The sequence below is a fragment of the Stenella coeruleoalba genome (assembly GCF_951394435.1).
Source record: "Stenella coeruleoalba genome assembly, chromosome: 13".
NCBI lineage: Eukaryota > Metazoa > Chordata > Mammalia > Artiodactyla > Delphinidae > Stenella > Stenella coeruleoalba.
This window is the reverse complement of record NC_137159.1, coordinates 69,884,784-69,908,186: the sequence shown is the minus strand read 5'-3', so window position 1 is coordinate 69,908,186 and position 23,403 is coordinate 69,884,784. Positions and strand designations below refer to the sequence as shown.

At 40.0% G+C, this 23,403-nt stretch overlaps 2 protein-coding genes across 3 annotated transcripts in view; one reads left to right on the top strand and one right to left on the bottom strand.

Annotated features, from left to right (window-relative positions):
• Positions 1-562, bottom strand: part of HADHA (hydroxyacyl-CoA dehydrogenase trifunctional multienzyme complex subunit alpha) — a 52,552-nt gene extending 51,990 nt beyond the window's left edge. The window contains exon 1 of the mRNA XM_079940273.1: positions 343-562. Coding sequence (XP_079796399.1) covers positions 343-409 — 67 coding nt within the window. The 5' untranslated portion in view covers positions 410-562. The remainder of the gene's footprint in view (positions 1-342) is intronic.
• A 121-nt stretch (positions 563-683) lies between these two features.
• HADHB (hydroxyacyl-CoA dehydrogenase trifunctional multienzyme complex subunit beta) overlaps positions 684-23,403 on the top strand; it is a 41,203-nt gene continuing 18,483 nt past the window's right edge. For both annotated transcript variants that reach the window (XM_079940275.1, XM_079940274.1), the window contains exons 1-6: positions 684-819; positions 6,696-6,770; positions 6,876-6,920; positions 15,442-15,541; positions 18,322-18,366; positions 22,273-22,372. In XM_079940275.1, the coding sequence (XP_079796401.1) occupies positions 6,704-6,770; positions 6,876-6,920; positions 15,442-15,541; positions 18,322-18,366; positions 22,273-22,372 (357 nt within the window). In that variant the 5' untranslated portion in view covers positions 684-819; positions 6,696-6,703. The remainder of the gene's footprint in view (positions 820-6,695; positions 6,771-6,875; positions 6,921-15,441; positions 15,542-18,321; positions 18,367-22,272; positions 22,373-23,403) is intronic.

Sequence of the window (23,403 nt, the reverse complement as noted above, 5' to 3'; positions counted from 1 at the left end):
AGTCCTCCTAGTCCTCCCAATCTCGTAGGAACAGGCTCAAGGCCATCATTAAATGAAATGAGGAGACCAGCGGAAAGTGCCAGACCGGGTGGACAGGGCTCAGAAACGTTAGGGCTTATGGAGCCCGAAATCGCTGCAGGACTCATGAGAGAGGAAATGTCAGTCCCTGCGCCAGGGAACAAGAGACCAGATCCCAGAGCAGCATCCCTCCCCCTTATCCAGGGCTGCGACCCTGGGCCGGGGCAGGGAGGTGGCAGCGATGGGGAGACGAGGCTCCGGGGAAGCTCGGGTCTCCGTCGCAGTTCTGCCCGGGGCTGTTGGGCGCCCTCAACCAGGCCTCACCTGGGCAACGGAGCATCCTGGAGGCAGTGAAGCGGCTGAGGCTGCCAACTGCCCGGGAAGCCACCATCTTGAGCAGAAGAGGACGAAAGTGGAAGGCGCTTCAAGTCGGGGGAGCCAAGCAGAGGACTTTTCTTTCCGTAGTCTGGCTCTGGCCAGGTGCCCGATGTACTGCCTGACTAAAACCGCTATGGCGAGCTGCCGCCGGTTCCTTAACCTCGCCCTTTGCTTCTGGCTAACCGGGCGGAAAGGACACCTTCTCCGCGGGGAGGAAGGAAGGTCAGGGAAGAGAGGGACAGCGTTCACGGATTTTCCAGTCAGGCAGCCGGAGGGCAGCCCGGAAGGCCTGCGAAGCCCGCGGAGCCGGTGGGAAGGTTGAAGGGTCCTTTCTCGGCAGGGCCCGCCCCTTGATCCAGTCGGGGCCCGTCGCTCGGATCCAAACCTTGCTGGCAGCTGGAGTCTGAGCCCACGCGAGCTAAGGTGAGACGGCGCGTGCCCTCGGCTTTCCGCCTGGCCTTTCCCCGGCGAGTTCTGCACTTCCTTTCCCACCTACTACGCCCGCGGCCTCCTCCTCTCCCTGGGGCTGTGGAGTTCGAGGGAGCGGAAGGAAGCTTCTCAATGGGGCTCTCCCGTACCAGTGCAATTTGGGCAGTAATTTGGCCTAGCCTTCGGTTTGTAGCTCAGAGCAGCGCTGTCGCCTGTGTCTTTTAATTTATCATCGCATGTTAACGAACTGTTGGCTTGTGTTTGTGTCGGTTTAAAGCGCTGGCCTGTGTCCCAGTGTTGTTGTTTCACCTGCTTTGCCTGGAGCCAGGCCGGCGGCAATAGAGATTCGGTACAGGGCCCGGGGTTTACCCCTTTTATGTTACCGAGGGTGGGTCTCGGTCGTGTGGCTTTTTCGGGACTCGAATGTGGGAGGAGCTGAGACATGCCTGTGTCCCGCTCCGAGATCCAGGGCTCAAGATTATTTTCTAATCCGGAGGGGACCCGGAGATCATCCGGTCATTCATCATCCCCTTCACTTTATCGGTGAAGCCCATGAATCAGGGTGAATGAGTTTACCCATGGCCGCAGGTGGTAGAAATAGGCCTAGAGGTCTGTTAACTTCTAGTCAAGAGCTCTGCATTGCCTGAAAGCTGTTTTTGTGCTGGAAAGATAGGCTTGAGTCCTGGAATCAAGTGATTGACTACAAAAAGTAATGTTGAGGGCCCTCTAGGCCCTTTCACCATCCTCTCATTTAATCTTCACGATCCCAAAATTGTTATTTACATTTTGTAGATGAAGTTTGGGAGGCTCGGAGATTATGTAAATTTTCTGGTAGGTGGCAGAGTCAGGATTCGGCCATAAATTTAAGTCTCACTGTTCACCGGATTGACTGTTCCGCAGGAGAGGGAGCAGGAAGAGGCAGGGGTAAATGGCAGGGAAGTTGAGACTGAATTGAGGAGTATGGAAAGAAAGAAGAGAGGTTTCTGTTTAAAGTTCAAGTCAAATAGTGAATCCCCCATCACTGTGAACACCTTAAGCAGAAACTGCATGAGCAGTGATCTCTTAATTTGCAGAAAGGATTCTTTATGACCTCCAAAGGCCCTCCATCTCATAAGGTTTTTACAGTTCAAAGCTTGCCTCCTGCCCACATAATGCTCTTTCTGCATCTAATTCGGTGTAGCACTTACTGTTTAGATCAAGAGTGGCAAACTTTTTCTGTAAAGGGCCAGATAGTAAAGAGTTTAGGTTTCACAACCCACATTGATCTCCGTCACATATTCCTTGTTTTGTTTTGCTCTACAACTTTTTAAAAATGTAAAATCTGTTGTTAGCTAGAGACCCATGGGTTGAAGTTTGCCATCCCCTGATTTAGGTCACGCTTTTGGCTCTTGATTTTTTTGTTTCCTGTATTCTGAGCAAAATCATAAGCTCCATCAAGGGCAGAAATGTTATGCTTCTCACTGTGTCTTACATAAAGGGTAACTAAATACATTTATACCATCACCCACTAAAATTAATAGCAAACACATGTATAACCCTTACTATGTATCAGGCACTGTTCTAAGTGCCATATATATATATATATATATATATATATACACACACACACACACCTCACAACAACCTATGAAGTAGGTACTTTAATTATCTACAGTTTACAGGTGCATCTTACAGATGAATTATCTACATCTTACTCCTAAAACAGAGAAAGAAAATGGCCTTTGGAGGTCATCAAGAATCCTTTTTGCAAATTAAGTAGCTTGCTTAAGGTCATACAGCTAGGGTACAGCCAGGATTTGGATTGGGCGGTTTGCCTTTAGTGTTTGTGCTATTAAGGATATTGTGGACTGTGTCTTAATGACACTGTAATAATGAGCTGTTAGAGCCACTCCATCTTGCTTTCATTACTTGTTTAGCCCCTTCTTCATGTTACTTGCTCCTAGGTTCCTGCAACTTCATGCATCTTTCTATAGTTGCACACCCTACTCAAGCCTACCCAGGCTCCCCAAATCCTTGAGTCAAAATGTATTTCCTAAAGCTTAAAGCGGATGACAATAACTAGGTCATATATTGCTTAGTCCTTCTTTCTTTTGAAATCTGTCTCTACTTTTTATTAATTTTTGATGGGATGTATATTCTATTTAATTTTTTTCCCAGAAACTTAAGGAAGTCTAAAGAAAATAACTATACCAATAACTCCACCACCCAAAGATAACTACTGTTAACATTTGCTTTGTATTTTTCTGGACTTTTTAAATGCATTTGTATGTTTTCATCTATCTATCAAGATACTAGTATATGCAGATTTTCTATAAAACTAGAATTATACTGTACATTAAAAATAAGATGCTCATTGTAAAAAAAATTTTAAGAAGACAGAAGAATATAAAATGACAGTCCCTCTTTATCTCTTCCATATATAGATTCAGCTTTATGGATTTTCGTCTCTTTCTGTCATAAAATGGAGTCTTACTATATATATATTATTCTGCGGTCTGCTTTTTCATTTAATATATGTTGTGGACATCTTTGCATGTCATTATATACATGTATGTCATTATGTTTCATTTTTCTTTACAAACTGCTGAACAGTATTCCATGGTATGTTTGTAATATTATAATTTATTTAACCATTTCCTCCTGTATGCATCTACATCTTGAGTATTTCTATTGGCTAGAGATCTATGATTGCTACATACACAACTTGAATATTTCTGTTGCTTAAAGACCAATAAGAAGAATTACTAGGCTCAGAAATTCACAATTCAGAATCTGAGAGAGAAATAAAAATTGCCTCCCAAAAAGGCCTTACCAATTATACTTTTATCAACTGTATATGGAAGTGCTTAAATAAATCCATTCTCACAAGAATTGTGTGCTAACCATATTTTAAATTTTTGCCACTTAATAACCCCAAAATGACCTTGTTTTAATTAAAAAAAAATTTTATTGTTAGTGAGGTTGAACATTTAAATTTTTATTTATTTGACATCTTTTTCTTCTGTGAATTGCTCATTTTTCCTTTTGGTCATGTTTCAGGAAGGAGCCTTCCAGCTGCAAATAACAGAAAATTAAACTTAAATTGGCTTAATAAAGGGGATTTGTTGACTCACAGAACGGAAAAGCACAGTGGGAGGGTGGGTTTCAGATACGATTCAATCAGGGCTCTAGTTTCTTTTTTCTGAATTTTCAGCTCTGTCCTCCTTTGAGACCAGCTCTACCCTTACACTAGCTTTTATCATGTTTGCAAACTGCTCTAGCCATGCCAAGCCTCAGAAGGAAAGAGTATGTTCCAGAATTCCAGGCAGAAGACTTGAATGTCAGACTAAGACCATCCCTAAATCGATACCAGTGGTCAAGGCAATACCATGCACGATTATTTTAGGCCTTGGTTGCCTGAACCAAAGAGAATGAGATTATTCTGATTGGTTTAAACCCTGGAGTTGAGCTGGATTCAGTCCCATGTAAACCACATGTGGCAACTACATAATGGTGTGAAATGGATATTGGGGTGAAAACCACAGATTCCATTATAGATTGCTTCTCTTTTTCCTGTAATTTGTAGAAGTTCTTTATGGAGTATGGGATTTAGCCCTTTGTTTTCCATGTTACAAATACTTTCTCTGAATCTATTGTTTGCCTTTTAACTTTATTTTAGTGTCTTTTGCTATGTAGATATTTTAAATGCTTCTTTAATCAGTTCTTTTAGTTATTCTTTTCCATTATGGCCTCTAGGTTTTATACCATATGTTGGAAGCCTTTCCCCAAGATTATAAAAATATTCTCTGATATATTCTTGTAGTAAGCTAGAAAAATATATATTTAGATTAATGCATCTGTAATTTGTACTTATAGTGTGAGCTATGGATCTAATTTTTTTTCAAATGGTTAGCCATTTTCCCAACAAATCTATTGAGTAATTCACCTTTCTCCCACTTATTTGAAATGTTATCTTTATTACATACTAAATGCTCATACACATGAGTATGCTTCTGAACTTGCTACATCCTGTTCTGTTGATTAGTTTCATTTATTACTGTGCCAGAATTGAACTGTTTAATTACTGGTACTTTATAGAAAGTTTTGATATCTGTTAGAGCAAGGTCCCCCTTTTTTTCAATCAATATTTTCTTGACTAGTTTCATGAATTTTATTTCAAGAGGAACTTTACTTATGGGGATTTATATTCCAGACTCAAGTGGCATCAAATGTAGCTTCTGGAAAAGTGGTGCCCATCTCATGGGCCAATTTGTGTCTCCAGGGCCAGAGTCCCTTGAGTATACCTAGGCTGGTAAGCCTAGAGGTTGGACTCCTCCATCTCTTTCCAATCCATATATTTGGTAAATGTGGTTTTTTTTTCTTTTTGGAAGCCACAGGGCATCTGTTTTTAGTCAATGATGACCTAAGAAAAGTTAAACAAGGCTTTTATATTGGCTGTTGCTGTGTAACAAATTAGTCCAAAATTTAGCAGCTTAAAACAGTAAAAATTGATTATCTCATACAGTTTCTGACGGTCAGGAATTTGGGGGCAAATTAGCTGGGTCGTTCTGACTTTGACTTTCTCATGAGGTTGCAGTCAGAATGCTGGCGAGGGCTATAGTCATCTGAAAGCTTGTCTGCGCTAGAGGATTCACTTCCAAGCTCAGTCACATGGCTGTTGGCAGGAGGTGTCAGTTCCTCATCACCAGAGCCTCTTCATCGGGCTGCTCCTGAGGTGCCAGCTGGCTTCCCCTAGACCGAGTGATCTGAGAGACGGACCAAGACGGGAGCTGCAGGATCTCTTAACAGCCTAATCTCGAAAGTGACATCTCATCATTGCTGATGTATTCTTTTGTTACACAGACCAACTATGTAAATAAGAATTCAGGGAAGTGGGAATTACTGATCAAAAGTTAGGTGCAGTTGCAGTTTTTTGACAGTTACAATAATTGCCAAATTGCCCTCCATAGTGATGCACCTGTGGAGGTGCCATCAGTTTACACCCTCAGCAGCAGTGTATGAGAGAGCCTGTGTGTGCAGGCTCCCACATGATGAATACCAGCCCTTAAGTCAAATATTATACCTCGGTGCCGTTTTAATTTGTATTTCCCTTATGAATGAGATTGAACATCTTTTCATGTATCTAAGAGCCATTTGTATTGATATTTCTGTTTCTGTGAACGGTTTGTTCATATCCTTTGCCAATTTTTTTCTTACTGATTTGTAGGAACTCATTTTTGGGAATTTAGGGAAGTATTTAATATATTTTATATATTTTAACATAGAGGGGTTTATATTTTTATTATTTTGAAATAATATCAAGCTTATAAAAAAGTAGCAAGTGCAGTGTATGAACTTCTTTTTCTTACAGCAGTTAAGATGTGATACTGCACTATCTCTGAATACTTTAGTGTGTATCCCCTTCAAATACAAACATTCCATAAGGCATTCTGCATAATCACAATACAACCATCAAAATCAGGAAGTTCACATTGGTAGCTTCATGATCATGTCCAGCAGGCTCTACTCCTTTGGCCCTAGAGAAAAGCGTAAACTCTGGAGCTAGACTATCTGGCTTCAAATCACAGCTCTGCCTCTTACTAGTCTTTCAATCCCTGTATGCCTCCGTTTCTCATCTCTTACGAAGGGTGTAATAATCATGCGTACTTCATAGGTCCTTGTGAGGATTAGATGGGTTACTGCTTAGATTAGTGGTTTGTATACTATGTCAGTGTAGCTATTATATTATTAGAGGAAGGGTAGTTGGTAATAGAGTAAATTTGAAAGTATTTTATAGTAGTCATGGATGAGATATCAGAGATCATAGACTACACTCTAAGCTACAAATTGTTCAAATAACCCAGAAAGTCTTTTTGTTCTTCTCTTTTTAGATTTAAGAATGACTTCCCTCTTGACTTACACTTTAAAATATCTTCCCAGTACATCACAATGGACCCTCAGATTTTGTAAGTTTCATTTCTTTCTTTTTAAGATTAGATTTGGTTGTGTAAGCATCTTGCACAGACATGGAATTGTACTGCTTTTTGTAAACACTTTATTTTGTCTTCCAGCTATGAGACCTCTGAGCTGTTCCTCCCAGTTACGAGCTGCCGCAGGTACAGTAATTTGTAAAAAAAAAAAAAAAAAAAAAAAAAGAAAGAAAGAAAAAAAAAGTCTGATTTAGAAGTTAGATTCTAGAATCTAAATTTGTGAATTTTGAATAAAAACCAAAACTAGTTTGCTAACTCTCCCTTTTGTTGAGCAACATGAACATCACTGTTGCCTTTAAATTAAAACAATATAGGACCAATCAGTAACAACAGTACATGGTGTAGGGTGGGCTCGAGGATGTTGACAGGAGGCTGCTTTCTGGGATATGGAGCCTGATGGAGTCACGCAGATTCCATGAACCTTACTGGTCAGTTTAATCAGCTACTGGCTGTCAGTCCTAGAGATGATTAGCGTACAAACACTCTGGAGACTGCTGTGGAGCCAAAAGGTAACTTTTCAAACTTTCAGTGACAGGCTTCTCTGTTAATGAATATCCTCTTAGTCCATGTGCAAGAGGATGTGTGCATGAAATAGGTGTGACTGTGGAACCAGTTAATAACAGAAGGTTGTTCAGTCAGTATGAAATGAAAAAGGAAGGAAATTTGTTGATTTTATATGGTCTTTTAGACCCTTGGTAAAGACTTCTTCACTGTTGAATACATACTTTTGCAGAACCTACTGTAGGTATGTATCTTCACTGTCCAGCGCTAAACATCCCCAGACAGGTTCTCCTTGCCTGGGTCCTGTATTGACTATGACTTCTGATTTTGGTTTTATTATGGTGTTTCTACTTGAATAATAGCTTAATAGAAAAAGCGTCTTACTAGGATTCAGAAGACCTCTGCTCTGTTCCAGTTCTACTTCTTTCTGGGCAGTTTGGCCTTGAACCGATCACTTTACTTCCCTGTGCTTTAGTTTCTTTATCTAAAAAAGAATAATAATTTTAGTCTTGTTAACCTCAAGTAGTTATGAAGATATTTCATAGCACTTTGAAAACTGTAAACTCAATATAAGTACAAGGTAGGAATTCCCTGGAGGTCCAGTGGTTAGGACTCTGTGCTTCCACTGCAGGGGGTATGGGTTCGATCTCTGGTTGGGGAATTAAGATCCCGCATATCACGTGGCTCGGCCAAAAAAAAAAAAAAATATATATATATATATATATGTACAAGATGATATTTTTATATTGTTTTACATAAGTATATTACCAGGGGTCTGTTGCCTAATCTCACCTAGAAAAGTTTCACGTTGCCATGTAACAAATATTATTTCTGTGGCCTGTAAATTCTAATTAGAATATAGATTTGTGTAGGCTCACAAAGAATAATTCCTTTCTATCTCATTTCACCTTTTCCCTAATTCTAATGTTCACCCAGGACTTTGCAGTCAGACAGATAGATCTGATTCTTTGCCAACCAGAAGAAGGTCACATTGCATACCAACAGAGGGAAGGCATTTTTGTGGCACATAGAGTATTCTATTTCATATTGCTCTTAAAGTGTTTTGTGTTTCTGTCTCCCCAACTATGTTGTGAGCCCTTCTGAGACTTAAGCCTTTTAGAGTCCCTGGTGTCTAACACTGTCCTAGCGATTTCTGTTAACGTTGATGGTGATAGTGGTGCAAGAGGGCACATGATAAGACAAAGGAATGTAACCAGCTGATTTGAGGGGAGGGAGTAGGAATGTACCCATGCTGAACAGGTTTTAGGTTGCAGTAATTTTGTAACTAATTCCTCTTGGATTGCATGTGAATTGCATGTGAATATGCTTGACGGTGCTGTTAGGATGAAGGAATTAGAATAGAGGGGTACAGGTTTATTGATGTTTCCAGTCATCAGGTTGACTGGAAATGTGTCTGATGGAAATTTTGACTTATTTGATGACTATATATACTATGCATCTTCCTTGACTTACAATAGGGTTACATCCTGACAAATCCATCATAAGTTGAAAATATTGTAAGTCAGGACTTCCCTGGTGGCACAGTGGTTAAGAATCCGCCTGCCAATGCAGGGGACATGGGTTTGGTCCTTGGTCCGGGAAGATCCCACCTGCCGCGGAGCAACTAAGCCTGTGCGCCACAACTACTGAGCCTGTGCTCTAGAGCCCGCAAACCACAACTACTGAGCCCGTGTGCCACAACTACTGAAGCCCATGCACCTAGAACCTGTGCTCTGCAACAAGAGAAGCCACTGCAATGAGAAGCCTGCGCACCACAACAAAGAGTAGCCCCCACTTGTTACAACTAGAGAAACGCCCATGCTCAGCAATGAAGACCCAATGCAGCCAAAAATAAATAAATAAATGAATAAGTTTGTTAAAAAAAAAAAGAATATATTGTAAGTCAGAAATGCATTTAGTACATCTAATCTACCAAACATCATAGCTTAGCCTAGCCTACCTTAAACGTGCTCAGAACACGTTGGGCAAAATCATCTAACACAGGCCTATTTTATAATAAAGTATTGAATGTCATGTAATTTATTGCATATTGTACTGAAAGTGAAAAACAGAATGGTTGTATGAGTATAGAATGGTTGTAAGTGTATTGGTCGTTTACCCCTGTGATTGTGTGACTGACTGGGAGCTATGGCTCACTGCTGCCCAGCATCATGAGAGAGTATCATACCACTTACTGCTAGCCTGGGAAAAAAATGAAAATTCAGAATTCAAAGTATGGTTTCTACTGAATGTGTATTGCTTTTGCACCATCCTAAAGTTAAAAATTCATAAGTTGAACCATGGAAAGTCAAGGACCATCTGTTTATCTATATATCTATATCCACAGACATACATATATATAAAACAATGGTATACTATATGGCATGTCATCTCTCTGCTTTGATTGATTTTTTTTTAAATGAAAGGTTTTTTTGTTTATTTATTTATTTATTTATTTTTGGCTGCGTTGGATCTTCGTTACTGTGCGCGGGCTTTCTCTAGTTGCGGTGAGCAGGGACTACTCTTCGTTGTGGTGCGTGGGCTTCTCATTGCAGTGGCTTCTCGTTGCGGAGCACGGGCTCTAGGCACACGGGCTTCAGTAATTGTGGCACGTGGGCTCAGTAGTTGTGGCTTGTGGGCTCTAGAGTGCAGGCTCAGTAGTTGTGGCACACAGGCTTAGTTGCTCCGCGGCATGTGGGATCTTCCTGGACCAGGGCTTGAACCCGTGTACCCTGCATTGACGGGTGGATTCTTAATCACTGTGCCACCACGGAAGCCCTGATTTTTTTTTTTTTTTTTTTTGGCTGCATTGGGTCTTCGTTGCTGTGCGTGGGCTTTTCTCTGGATGCGGCGAGGGGGGGCTACTCTTCATTGCGGCGCGCGGGCTTCTCATTCTGGTGGCTTCTCGTTGCGGAGCACAGGCTCTAGGCACATGGGCTTCAGTAGTTGTGGAATGCGGGCTCAGTAGTTGTGGCTCACGGGCTCTAAGCACAGGCCCAGTAGTTGTGGCACATGGGCTTAGTTCCTCCGTGGCATGTGGAATCTTCCTGGGCTAGGAATCGAACCTGTGTCCCCTCCATTGGCAGGCGGATTCTTAACCACTGCGCCACCAGGGAAGCCCTCTGCTTTGATTTTAATTATGTATGTGAAATACAGAATGTATATGTCAGCCATAGAATACTAGGTTTGGAGTTGGGAGGAGTGCTTGAGGTCATCTAATCTAGCTCCCATATTTGCAAATAAGAAATTTTTGGCAGAGCAGGGACTAGCACCCAGATATTTTAACCCCCTATTCAGATTCTTACACTACATTGCTACTGAGTGCGCATAGCACTGTGGAATATATAAAAAAGAGCCTTTGAGAAAATTCTGATGTGATTAGGAGCCAGTGTGCACATGAAACAGAATTAGAGTCCTTTGGGTGACTGTTCAATATATAATGAATATTATTTTTAAATGTGACTTCCAGTATTACTTTAATTACTTTATAATATGCTAAATTGTTTGGCCAATTTTTGCCCCATAGGTTGCCCTAGAAGTTAAGAGGCAGGAACTACAGGTGGCTGTAGTTATCAGGGAAGGCTTTATTTAGGAGGTGGAATGTGAACTAGGCCTTAAGGGTAGGTAAGGATTAGATGGACAGAAAGGAGCCACTCAGATGGGAGGGTATATGAATGAAGGCAAGGGGTGTGCAATGAAGTCAAGGCTGTGAGGCACTGGGCGCTTGCTCATCTTGCTACATGTTGAGAAGTGGTGGAGAACGTTTTTGGATCATTCAGTTGGAACCAGGTAAAGCAAGGAATTTGTTGGAAGAGTTAGGAATTTGAATTTTATCTGAAAGTGTGTAAAAGGAACATGCGGTCAGTTCTTAAAAAGTGGAATGATATGATGGTATGTCATCTGACTTTTCCTCTCATCACTTTATTCTCTCCAAGGTCAGTGACAAGTAATCTGCAGATCTTCAGACTTAGCGGCCTTTTTTCAGTCCTCATTCTCCTTGAGTGTTGAAATATTTGACCATCCTCTGCTCCTTGATACTCTCCTGCCTTTGCTTTCATGTACTGTTTTCTCCTCAGTCTCCTACCACCTCTCAAGTTTACCCTCTGTGCCACATTTTCTCTCTGCCCTCTAAATGTGGGGAGATCACAAAACCAAGTGTCTTTTATTGTGAGTAAGGGGCCCACTCAAGTTAGGGAGAAGAGGGCTTGAGTACTACAGCTAGGGAGGTATTAGGAACCAAGCAGCTCTAGGGGCAGCCACTTTGTCTCAGTCATGGCCACATGGTGTGTCACTTTCCTGGCCTTCCTGCTTCTCTTTATATATATTCTTCTTCACTCCTCTTGCTGGCTTCTTTGCTCGCTCAGGGTTTTTGCTGCCCCATAACTCTGACTTAAAAATAATTTCAGTTTATTATCACCCTGGTTTTTCCTCATGGCATTTTTTCAGCTTCAACTAATTGGTATTTTTCTCCATGCTTTGCTTAGATTCCTGTGAGAGAGAATCAGATGCAGCTTATCACTTGTAGGTAGATGACGTGGGTTACTGGTTGGCCACTCTATGGATTGACTTCAGGTAGTCAGGTAGTACCCACCCTGAATCTAACCAGCTTTGGGTGTGGGCTTAGGGACATGACGTCTATGATTGCCCCTTTGCAGGGACTCTAAGCAGGGCAGCTCCATTTAGAGGGGGCTATGGGTGAGCAGGCACTGCAAAATATGTCTCTACTTTACTTCTGTTTTTTTTGTTTGTTTGTTTTTTGTTTTTTTTTTTGAGGGTAGAAAGCGAGATTTATTGAGTACACTGCAAGGGAGCAGCGGGCGAGACCAAGAGGGGGTCTTCCCTGGGGGAAGAGAAACTGGGCTTCATTTTGGTCCCTTTTGGTCACGCTTGGATTAATGTTCTACCCTTATGGTGGTTAGGGCTACGTATGTCATAGCTCAATCTTCCTGGTATACCAACTGCTTGTGACCGTTGGTAATTTCCATTGGGGGAGGGTGTGATTGTCTTATCTTGAAAGAACCTCCCCAGCCTAAGATGGCTGTTGTATTGCTAAGCTCCACATTTCCCCCCAACAGATCAGCAAAGTCAAATCACTGACATCTGGGTGACAATATCATCTCATGCTACTTCTGCTGAGAAGGGGTGATGTGGGGTCCCAGTTGGCTTTGCTGATCAGCTCTGGGGCTGTGGGATAGTGTGTGAATAGAAATTTGGGGAGGCCTGTTCAAGAGTAGTCAACTATATTGATTCTAGTGGTTGGAATCCTTGTCTTGTCACCATTTGTAGCTTGATGGAATGAAATCGTTTTTTTAGTGACTCACTTGAAGTACCTGGAAATGTTGGTGGATCAGGATGGACGGTCCTCAAGGGAGGATGGAAAGAGAAGGGGAATCTCACAGCATGCCTGGATTCGCCAAGCCGCTGCTGCCGACTGCACCAGGCGTTGGAAGTGAGGAGTACCAAGGCTAGGGCCAAAGGACATTGCCACCCGATTAGGCAGGGACGGTTGGTCGGTATGGGACTGGGTTTTAGGTCCGCTGAAGAGTTGCCTTGGCCAGGATACGCAGTCCCCCGGTCTCCAGGGACCTCAGACCATCGGCAGTGTTGAAGAGGAGAAAAGACCATTTCCAGAATGTACCCCTTAGGGCGAGAGCAAGTTGGAGTCTCGTCCTGGAGGCCTTTGGGTCCCACCAAGGAGCAGACGTGGCCATTTGCCCTGAGTCAGCAGGCCGATCGCTACCTGTTGGAAGACGGATCAGAAAAGGCAGAGAGAGGAGAGAGCGGTCTGGTCCCTGTACTGGCCATCAAAATGCCCACAGAGTGTGGCAATGGGACTGGCAACATGGGTGGTGAAAGAATTTACCAAGCCAGAAGTGAGGGTAGAAAGCGAGATTTATTGAGTACAACGTAAGGGAGTGGCAGGCAAGACCAAGGGGGCATCTGCCTCTTCTGTATTCTAAAATGCATATATGTCATGGCTCTCCCAGCTACACCTCACTTCTCTTTGGAGCTTTAGTTTTGCATTTCTAGCTCTCTGTCAAATGTACATATCCACCTGGGTGTCTCTCCATCACCTCAAAGTTAGCATGTTCAAAATTGAGGTCACTTTTCTTCCAAAACCAGTTCTTACTCTGTGTAGAATAACTAGGTTTTCTTAGTCTCTAAGCTTCCTTTATAATCCTGTTTTCCTTTCTTTCCATATCTGATTGGTCACCAAAATACATAGTCTTCCTTTATAAAATCTCTTGTATTGGTCCCTTCCTTTCCATTCACAATGATACTGCCTTTATTTTGGCCATTAGCACTACAGGCTTGTTTTTGCTACAGTCTCCTTGATAATCTCCACGTGCCTGTATTTCCTTCACCAACCAATTAGAGCTGCGAGGAGAATCTTTGTACCCCATTTTATCATGACTCTTAGCTTTCACTACTATTTTCTTAAAGTTGGTTGTCGATATTTATCATAAGTAGCTCTCTATGACATAAGTGGGTGTGGTAAGGTGATTGTTAAAATTTTATTACCAATTCTTTAGGATTTTTCTCTATCTCTGGTAATGAAGGAATGGTGATAGGAGATGAATTTCAGCATTAACGGCAATAAGAAAAGAATGAGACACATGTAGATACACAAACACAGAGATCTTCCAGCTATATTGTTAAGTCAGAAAAGTAAACATAATACACAAGTGTGTGCATGTACATGCATAAAAAGAAAAAAAGTGGTAAAGTATATACACCAAATTAGCAGTATCTACCTCTGGGAAGGCAATTACATGGCAGCAGAGGACATAAAGAGGGAACTTTAGTTTTACTCTCCATATTTTAGTTATGTTTATCTTTCTCTTCTTTTAACCACCGGGATATGTTCATGTTTTATTTTTTAATTAAAACATTAGAGAAAGGTTGCTCTCTTTTTTTAAAATTTATTTTATATATTTATTTTTGGCTGCGTTGGGTCTTTGTTGCTGCGCACGGGCTTTCTCTAGTTGTGGCGAGCGGGGGCTACTCTTTGTTGCGGTGCACAGGCTTCTTATTGCAGAGCACGGGCTTCAGTAGTTGCGGCTCGCGGGCTGTAGGCGTGTGGGCTCAGTAGTTGTGGTGCACGGGCTTAGTTGCTTCGCGGCATGTGGGATCTTCCGGGCCAGGGCTTGAACCCATGTCCCCTGCATTGGCAGGCGAATTCCTAACCACTGCGCCACCAGGGAAGCCCCAAGGTTGCTCTTTTGATGTTAGAAAATAACTAGACAAATTGAGCCAGAATTCAGGAAGCATTCTGGGTTTTTGTAGAATGGCAGTAGTCACCAACCAAATGCCTTTATTTCTACATAGAAAAGCAAGAATATTAAGCTATATGAAGACTAAACGATATCAGTCATTGTAACTTCTAATATTAGGGGCAGGCTTAATTGGTTGCTTTCAGTGGAATAGATTGTCAAACATTTGATTTAAAAAAAACCCAAAAAACAATTTGTTAATGGCGTAAACAACCTTATCATTAGGTATAATCTCTGTATTTAAATATTTTTTGGAAATTTGTAAATGCTAGTTAATTTCTTAATCTTTTTTTTTTTTTTTTAGTTGAAGTGGTTTGGTAAATGACAAATGCAACTTGGCATTGAATGATATAATTCTTCTTAGAATGTCTGTCTTTAAAAATGTAAAAAGTGGGCTTCCCCGGTGGCGTAGTGGTTGGGAGTCCGCCTGCCAATGCAGGGGACACGGGTTCGTGTCCCGGTCCGGGAGGATCCCACATGCCACGGAGCGGCTGGGCCCGTGAGCCGTGGTCGCTGGGCCTGCGTGTCCGGAGCCTGTGCTCCGCGACGGGAGAGGCCACAGCAGTGAGAGGCTCGCGTACCGCAAAAAAAAAAAAAATGTAAAAAGTCATTTGACTTCATATATATTTTTTTTTTTAAGATTTTTTTGATGTGGACCATTTTTAAAGTGTTTATCGAATTTGTTACAATACTGCTTCTGTTTTATGTTTTTGTGGTTTTTTTGTCCCCGAGGTATGTGGGATCGTAGCTCCCTGACAGGGATCCAACCCGCACCCCCTGCATTGGAAGGTGAAATCTTAACCATTGGACTGCTAGGGAAATCCCTGACTTCATATATTTTAGTTAATTGTTCTTTGAACTTTCTCTTAAAGCTGTCCAGGCGAAATCGAAGCGAACCTTAGCCAAACCCAACCTGAGGAACATTGTGGTGGTGGATGGTGTCCGCACTCCATTTTTGCTGTCAGGCACTTCGTAAGTATGAAATGATTTTGCTACATGTTCTTTCTTTCTGTCTTTTTCTTTTTTCTCTCCAGCTGTATTGAGGTGTGGTTAACAAATAATAACTGTATATATATATATGTATATATATATGTATATATGTATACATATTAAAAAACTGTATATATATATGTATATACATTGTGAAATGATTACCACAGTCGAGTTAACACATCCATCACCCCATGTACTTTATTTATTCCTTTTTTTAAGGCACTTTCAAAAGGGATCTTTGTCAGTGTAACCCAGTAGGTAATACTATTGCTAGTGGACTAATATATGAAAAACATTTTCATGAAATTAATACAGAATAAGTCAAGCCAGTGGTGAAATAATGTGACAAAATTTGTTTTTTATCCATTCTGCTGAGTAAGCCTCATGTAGTGTTAGATTGAACCAGTCATATTTTAAAAACCTAGTGTGGGACCAGATAGTTTGCTTCTAACAGAGATATCCTTTCCTCATCTGAAGATAAGTACTGTACGTTGTTTCTGTGCCTCTTCAGAAGTTTGAATATGGAGGATGTGGGCCCATGGGCATTCTGAAGGGCCTTTAGTCTGTGGCTTTGGTTTCCTGGAAATTATCAGAATTGGAGTTGATGGACTGGTCCAAACCCTGGTACAGCACAACCCCAAATAAATGGAATAAGAATGATCCTAGACCAGCCCCCAAGTTCCCCAGAACCAAACTGCTATTCTCCCTAGACTTTTCTCCTCCTTTTTCATCCCCAAGTGAGGCCCAGGCTGTCCAAAAGTTGACGATGGGCTTTGGGAACTAGGTGCAAACTAAATGAAACATTGGTTCTATTCTGTTTAGATTGTTCTATTGTTTGTATTTTGAACTAACAGTTACTAACTTAAAAATATTGCTAGGGAATGCCAGGCATCTGCTAGAAATAACAAGACCTTTCTGTACTAATATGGGAAGATCTTGAAGATATGTTAGGTGTAAAAAGCAAGGTTCAGAGCAGTGTGTATAATGGCACCGTTTGTGGAAGATACAGACCTGTGTGTGTGTACGTGTGCACGCGCATACGTACACAAACAATAAACGTTCATTTTTAAACGATGGTTTAGAACCTAGAGAGTATTTTTCTTATATAAGTGAATGCTGGTGAAGTTTCTTCATTCACCCTCTTCTCTCAATATAGTATTATAATTTTCCTGTACTGACACAACAGCAGTAAGAGTAAGAATCTGTAGCTTTAGCAGCAGAGAAGTGATGAGAGGGGATCCTCCTTGTACTCAGCAGTAACAGGGTAGGAAAAGAAAGTTCCATCAAGAGAAAAGTTCTTGGCTAGGAAGACCATTTTTTTGTAAGGGCTGTTTGTATACTGTGTAGAAGTTTGATTCCGACTGTTTTACTAGCTGTTAAAAAAAATACAAACACGCTCAACTATACTTACATTATTTAAACATTTGCTTTGATAATTGGTATTTGCGTGAAGTTTGAGATATTCACATTAGCATAGGGTTTATTCCTTTTGTTGTGTTTTATTATTGTGTTCTAGTTTAATTTAGGATCCTAATTGAGAAAGAAGATAAAGTTCATGAGTAATTTAGTGACACAGAGAAGAGCATTGAGTAACGTAAGAAAATATAATTAATAGAGAAGAAAGAATAAAAATTTTAAGGTAATATTCATGTACAGAACAAAAGTGACCAAAAAATAATATAGAAGGAAGAATTTATAAAGAAGACAAATAGTTAAGTCATATTATTAATCTTATGATTGAGGTGACAAATGAGTCTTCTATAATAGAAGATCATTTTCTAGGTAGAAAAAGATCTTTTTCTGTTTGATTTGAAGAAGCTTTGCTTTCAACTTGAGTGATATTTGAAAAACCAAGTTTTTCTTACAGGTAGAAAGCACTTTGGAAGCACTCCTAGGAGTACACTGCAGCAGTGACATTTGGGAGTCTATCATGCATCCTGGTAGAGAGGGGTATAGGAGCATGAGAATAAAGATTGTAAAATGCTAAATAATTATTGAACTCATAGATTCAGACATTTTAAAATTGACACAACTTTTTCCCAAGTTATTCTGCTCTAAATTTGAGGGAACTGGTTTTACCTATGAAAGATTTTTAAAACTACTGATGATTCTTCTGTGATTCAGAGTAAAAATAACAACATTTTTGGATTTTTTAGGTTTTAATTTTTAGGAATTTAAAGAATGAATATTCTTATTTAATCCAATGGTTAAATCTTTGACTTAAAAATAAAGGGCAGTGGTTGAGAGTCCGCCTGCCGATGCAGGGGACATGGGTTCATGCCCCAGTCCAGGAAGATCCCACATGCCGCGGAGCGGCTGGGCCCATGAGCCATGGCCGCTGAGCCTGCGCGTGCGGAGCCTGTGCTCCGCAACGGGAGAGGCCACAACAGTGAGAGGCCCGCGTACTGCAAAAAAAATAAAGATAAATAAAATAAAGGAGAACTTAAAAGGTGGGGTTTAAATAAAAATATTTTATTAAATAAAATATTAAATGTTAAATATTTAACATGTGTCATGCTGAACAATACGACAGTAGGCAAGATTCTTGTTCGCTTCTTAGCCAGCTCAAAAGGAGTCAAGGCTTGCCAGATTTTTAAGGCTGACAAATAGCAAAGTCACACTATTTCTTCATTTGGAATGATGTTAAGTGCATTTATAGCATCATATGTTAGATTATTTCTTTAGGTATTTCAAACAGAATGAAAAACATTTTTTATTAAAGCTCTAGGCTTTTGGTTTAAATTATTTTCTTTCCCCAGATATAAAGACCTGATGCCACATGATTTGGCTAGAGCAGCGCTTTCGTAAGTAAATGCAGTTTCATTTTAGTTCTTACTTCATTAAAAGTACTTCTCTCCAGTTTTTACACTTGAAATAGCATGTTTAATGGAATTTCCATATCTAAGATATGTTAACTTTTATGTGGTGAGAAAAAACAGTAGATTTTACCGGATTCATTGATTCTTCATTTTAGCCACATGTGCTACACAAATTCAAGCAGCTGGTGAATGTCAGCGACCTTTATTCTGTAGGCGTGACTATTTCTTGGCATGACAGTATTCCTTAATGAGTACTGTAGCTAGCTGCTGGTTGTAAACAATGTAGGGCTAGATTGATCAGGCTAGTCCTACATTGATCAGGCTAAATACAATACATATATTTGATGATTATCTTAGAAACTTCATACTGTACGAGGATAGCTGAACAAATAATGCAAATACAGATGCAGAACCTGTGTATACAGAGGACCAACTGTACTCTGCCATTTTATTTAACGGACATGAGCATCCTCAGATTTTGGTATCCCTGGTGGGATGGGGATGTGGTTATTTATCTAGAAAAAAGCCTAGAATGAGACCTGAAGGTTCCTGTGCAAACCAAATAAAAATGTAAAATTAGATGTGGTTGCATGAGATTGAGATGGAAGAATAATTTGATGAGAGTCAACATGTAAGGCATTATCTTTCATTGATGCTTTGCCTTTGTGTCTTTAAGCAGCTACAGGTCTTTCATAGTTTGAAAAAACCCTTCTTTGCACCTTTTTGCCCATCTTGTTCTGTTTGTTCTCTTCCTGCCAACCTCTAAGAATGAATGAAAGCAGCAGTTGCTTTTCTTTTCTTACTATCCATTTATTCTCCTTAATCCCATAATTGCTTCCATTCCCATTGCTCTACAGTAACTATACTTTGGAAGCTTCTCTTAATAATGACTGTGTAATCACTAAACGCACCAATGTTTTCTCAGACCTCAATGACTTTGTCTTCTGTAGCATTTGACATTGTCAGCTGTACTTGAAACTGTCTTCCTTTGACTTCATGTTACACCATTACGGTTTTCCTTCCATTTTCTGACTGTTTCTTTTCTACTTCTTAAAAAACTGGATCCTTCCTTCTATCTCGTTTTTAAAGGTATTTTGTAAGTTTTAGTCCTTAGAACTTTGCATTTCTCTGTATGCATGCTTTTCCCTAAAAATCTCATCTACTTAATCTTTATTTTTTTATGTAGAGGACTTCCAAATCTCTAAATTTGACCTGTTTTCTTAGGTATCTCAAGCTCAGCATGTAAAAAATAAAAATTATCTTTTCCCTGAAGCCAGCTTACTTTCCCATTCCTGATAATGGTGCTGTTTCTGATTATGGTCCCAGGCTAGAGATTTACAGGTTTTTCCTCAACTTTCTGTCTTAAAAGATGTCAACTGTACAATAAAATTGAAAGTGAACACCTAAATACCCCTCACTTAGCATTAATAAGTGTTATTATTTTGCCATGTTTTCTATAGCTATATGGTTTGAAGCATTTGACATTGTTTCAGGCATCTTGATACTTCAGCCTTAAATTCTTCAGCTAGTACTCCTAAGAATGAGGACCTTCTCTGTTATCCACAATACCATTACCATAGCTAAGATGATAATGATTGTATGATAACTTCTAGTAACCAGTTCATAGTCAAATCCCCCACACTTGTTCCAAGAATGCCCTTTCTTTTAATTTTTTTTTTTTTTCCAAACCAGGACCTGGTCAAAGTTCATATTACAAATGAACATGTCTCTTTGGTCTCTTTTAATTTAGGATGTCCCTGCACTCCACCCGCCATGAGAGTGACTTTTTGAAAAGACCAGGCCAGCTGGCCTGTAGAATGTCCCACATTCTGGATGTTTCTTCGTAGTAATATTTAACTTTCCTCTGAATTTCCTGTAAACTGGAAGTTAGATCTCTAAGCTTGATTAGATTCAGGTTAAACATTTTTTGGTAAGAATGCTTCATAGGTCAAGTGCATGGGTATTGCATCATGTTAAGAGGCGCATGATGTGTAATGTTAAATCTAATCACTCGGTCATGGTGATCAGACCACTAGATCTCTTGATTATAAAGGTGTATTTTTTTCCTTTGCAATTAGTAAGTCACCTGTAAAGTGATATCTTAACACCATGTAAACATCTTGTTCCCCAACAACCTTTGACCAAATGATCTTAGCATTCATTGACAATTTTTGCCTGGATTATTACAGTTATTACATTACAGTTACAGTTATGTGTACAGTTATACAGTTATGTATACAGTTATACAGTTAACTGTATTACATTACAGTTATTACATTATTACAGTTATTACATTAGAGATTACAAAATTATGACTTTGATCATTCTTTTATTCCTCCTATATTTATTGGTTGGTATTTTTCTGTAAAGAACAGCTTTCCTTTTTTTTTTTTTTTAAGTGATGTGGACTTATAAATTTTTATTTATTAATTGTGTTAAAGCCAAGCTTGGTCACTGTTCTTTTTGAAGCTCAGATTATCCCATAGTTTATCTGTGGGAGTTCCTTCAAGTTGGCTTCTATGGCCCTTTTGTTTTTTAGTATAATATTGTTTTTTGAGTGTAATTTGCATACAATAAAATGCACATATTTTTAAGTATATAGTTTTATGAATTTTGTCAAATATGTACACCCTTGTTCCTGTTTTTGCTATGGTCCCATTAATCTTTGAGTGCTTTCTTATTTTTGGCACAAAAAAGATCAGAGAGGTTCACTTTGTACTTTTCTTGCCTTAGACCTGGCCTCAGTCATTTTTTAAAAAGTTAATACCTTTAGGGCTTCCGTGGTGGCACAGTGGTTAAGAATCCGCCTGCCAATGCAGGAGACACGAGTTCGAGCCCTGGTCCAGGAAGATCCCGCATGCTGCAGAGCAACAAGGCTCGTGTGCCACAGCTACTGAGCCTGCGCTCTAGAGCCCGCGAGCCACAACTACTGAAGCCCGCACGCCTAGAGCCCGTGCTCTGCAACAAGAGAAGCCACCTCAGTGAGAAGCCTCCGCACCGCAACAAATAGTAGCCCCTGCTCGCCGCAACTAGAGAAAGCCCGCACACAGCAACAGAGACCCAATGCAACCAAAAATAATTAATTAATTAATTTAAAAAGAAAAGTTAATACCTTTGCTAGTAAATGGCATTTAGAAACCAAGTCTGAGTTCAAGATGTGCTCATTCCTACTGGAGTGTTATTGCTTCTAGTCTCTATCAGTGATCAGAACTAGAAAAATATGTTATTTAAATTGTGTTTATATTGATATTTCAAATTTAACATAACTGGGATTTTACTCTTTAATTTTCTATTTGTTTCTCTTTTCTTCTTTTTTAAAAAATATTTATTTGGTTGCACCAGGTCTTAGTTGCAGCAGGCGGGCTCCTTAGTTGTTGCATGCGAACTCTTGGTTGCAGCACACATGTGGGATCTAGTGTCCTAACCAGGGATCGAACCCGGGCCCACTGCATTGGGAGCTCAGAGTCCTAACCACTGCACCACCAGGGAAGCTCCCTCTTTGATTTTTGACTGAAAACTTTGGTTTATGTATCTGTTTTATCCTATTTCAAATTATTTTTTTTAATTTTTTTATTGGGGTATAGTTGATTTATAATCTTATGTTAGTTTCAGGGGTACAACATAGTGATTTAAAACTTTTATAGATTATATTCCAAATTATTTATGATTCTTCCTATTTAAATTGAGCATCAGAGGTTGACTTTTTAAATTAGACTTTAATTTCTTTGATAAGGCGCCACATGCTTGTCAAATTAAGGAAAAGATCCAGTCTCTACTCTTAAATCCAAAGTTAACCTTTTAACCAAAGTTAACTGTAGTGCTTTATGTGATGATCTATGGCACTATCTTGAATGTGTGAAATGTTTCTTTGCTTTGGACTTCTGCTGGCAGGGGTTTGTTGCATCGGACCAGTGTCCCAAAGGATGTTGTTGATTATATCATCTTCGGCACAGTTATACAGGAAGTGAAAACAAGCAATGTGGCTAGAGAGGTGAGTAAAACAAACTTTGTATTGTTTAAAGATTGATAGGAGAATCAATTTGAGTTTTAATTAATAGAATTTACTCTTTAAAAGTTTTTAAAATTCATTAAAGTTATATTTGACTTAAATGTGATTTTACTACTTGAATTATTTTATATTTCAAAGAATTATAGTATAAATCAAATGATGTACACTATACTAGAACATATTTATACTGTATACCAAATCAATTATTTAAGCTGGTTTGTGATATTTTAGCTTGTTTTCTCTTAGGAAAATAGAGATTATGGCAAAGTATGGTTGATGTGACTTTTAGTAATGCTAGATATTGTGGCCTCTAACTTAAAATTTCAACATTTTATAAAGAACTTATTTCATAACACGGTTTTTGTTGGAGGCAGCCTTGCTTATTCATTTTTTCCCTTTGACTAGATGACACATAGGGCAGTTTCTTTTTTTAACTCTTTCACAGGTGTTTACTTTTACCCTAGTTGGCAAAGCGCCATGTAGTGTTTATTGGGCGGCTGAGATATGACAGGCCTTGGAACTTCTGCAGCACGTTCTACAGGCATTTCATAATGAATAGTCCAAAAACATTTTCTGGGCTTTGTTTCAATTCAAAAGTGGCTATTTGGGTAAAGTTGGCTCCAAAGCACATTTCAGTGTGCTAAGCATTTTCTTTATTTCTGGTTTGTGCTTGCCATATTATTGTGTTCAGTATAGTTGGAAGGTCAGTAACTTTCACCACTGTCAGCCAAGAGAAGGGGAAACGAGCAGGACTGAAAGTATTTGTTTTGTCCCCCCTTTTTACTCATTAGTATATGTTAAGACTGCTCAAGGCCTGGTGTTACCGAAGTCCGCCATAATCAGCTACTGTATATTGTAAGGGAGGCAGGAAAGAATTAAGAACAGGAAGAGAGGGGCTTTCCTGGTGGCGCAGTAGTTGAGAGTCTGCCTGCCGATGCAGGGGACGCGGGTTCGTGCCCCGGTCCGGGAAGATCCCACATGCCGTGGAGCGGCTGGGCCCATGAGCCATGGCC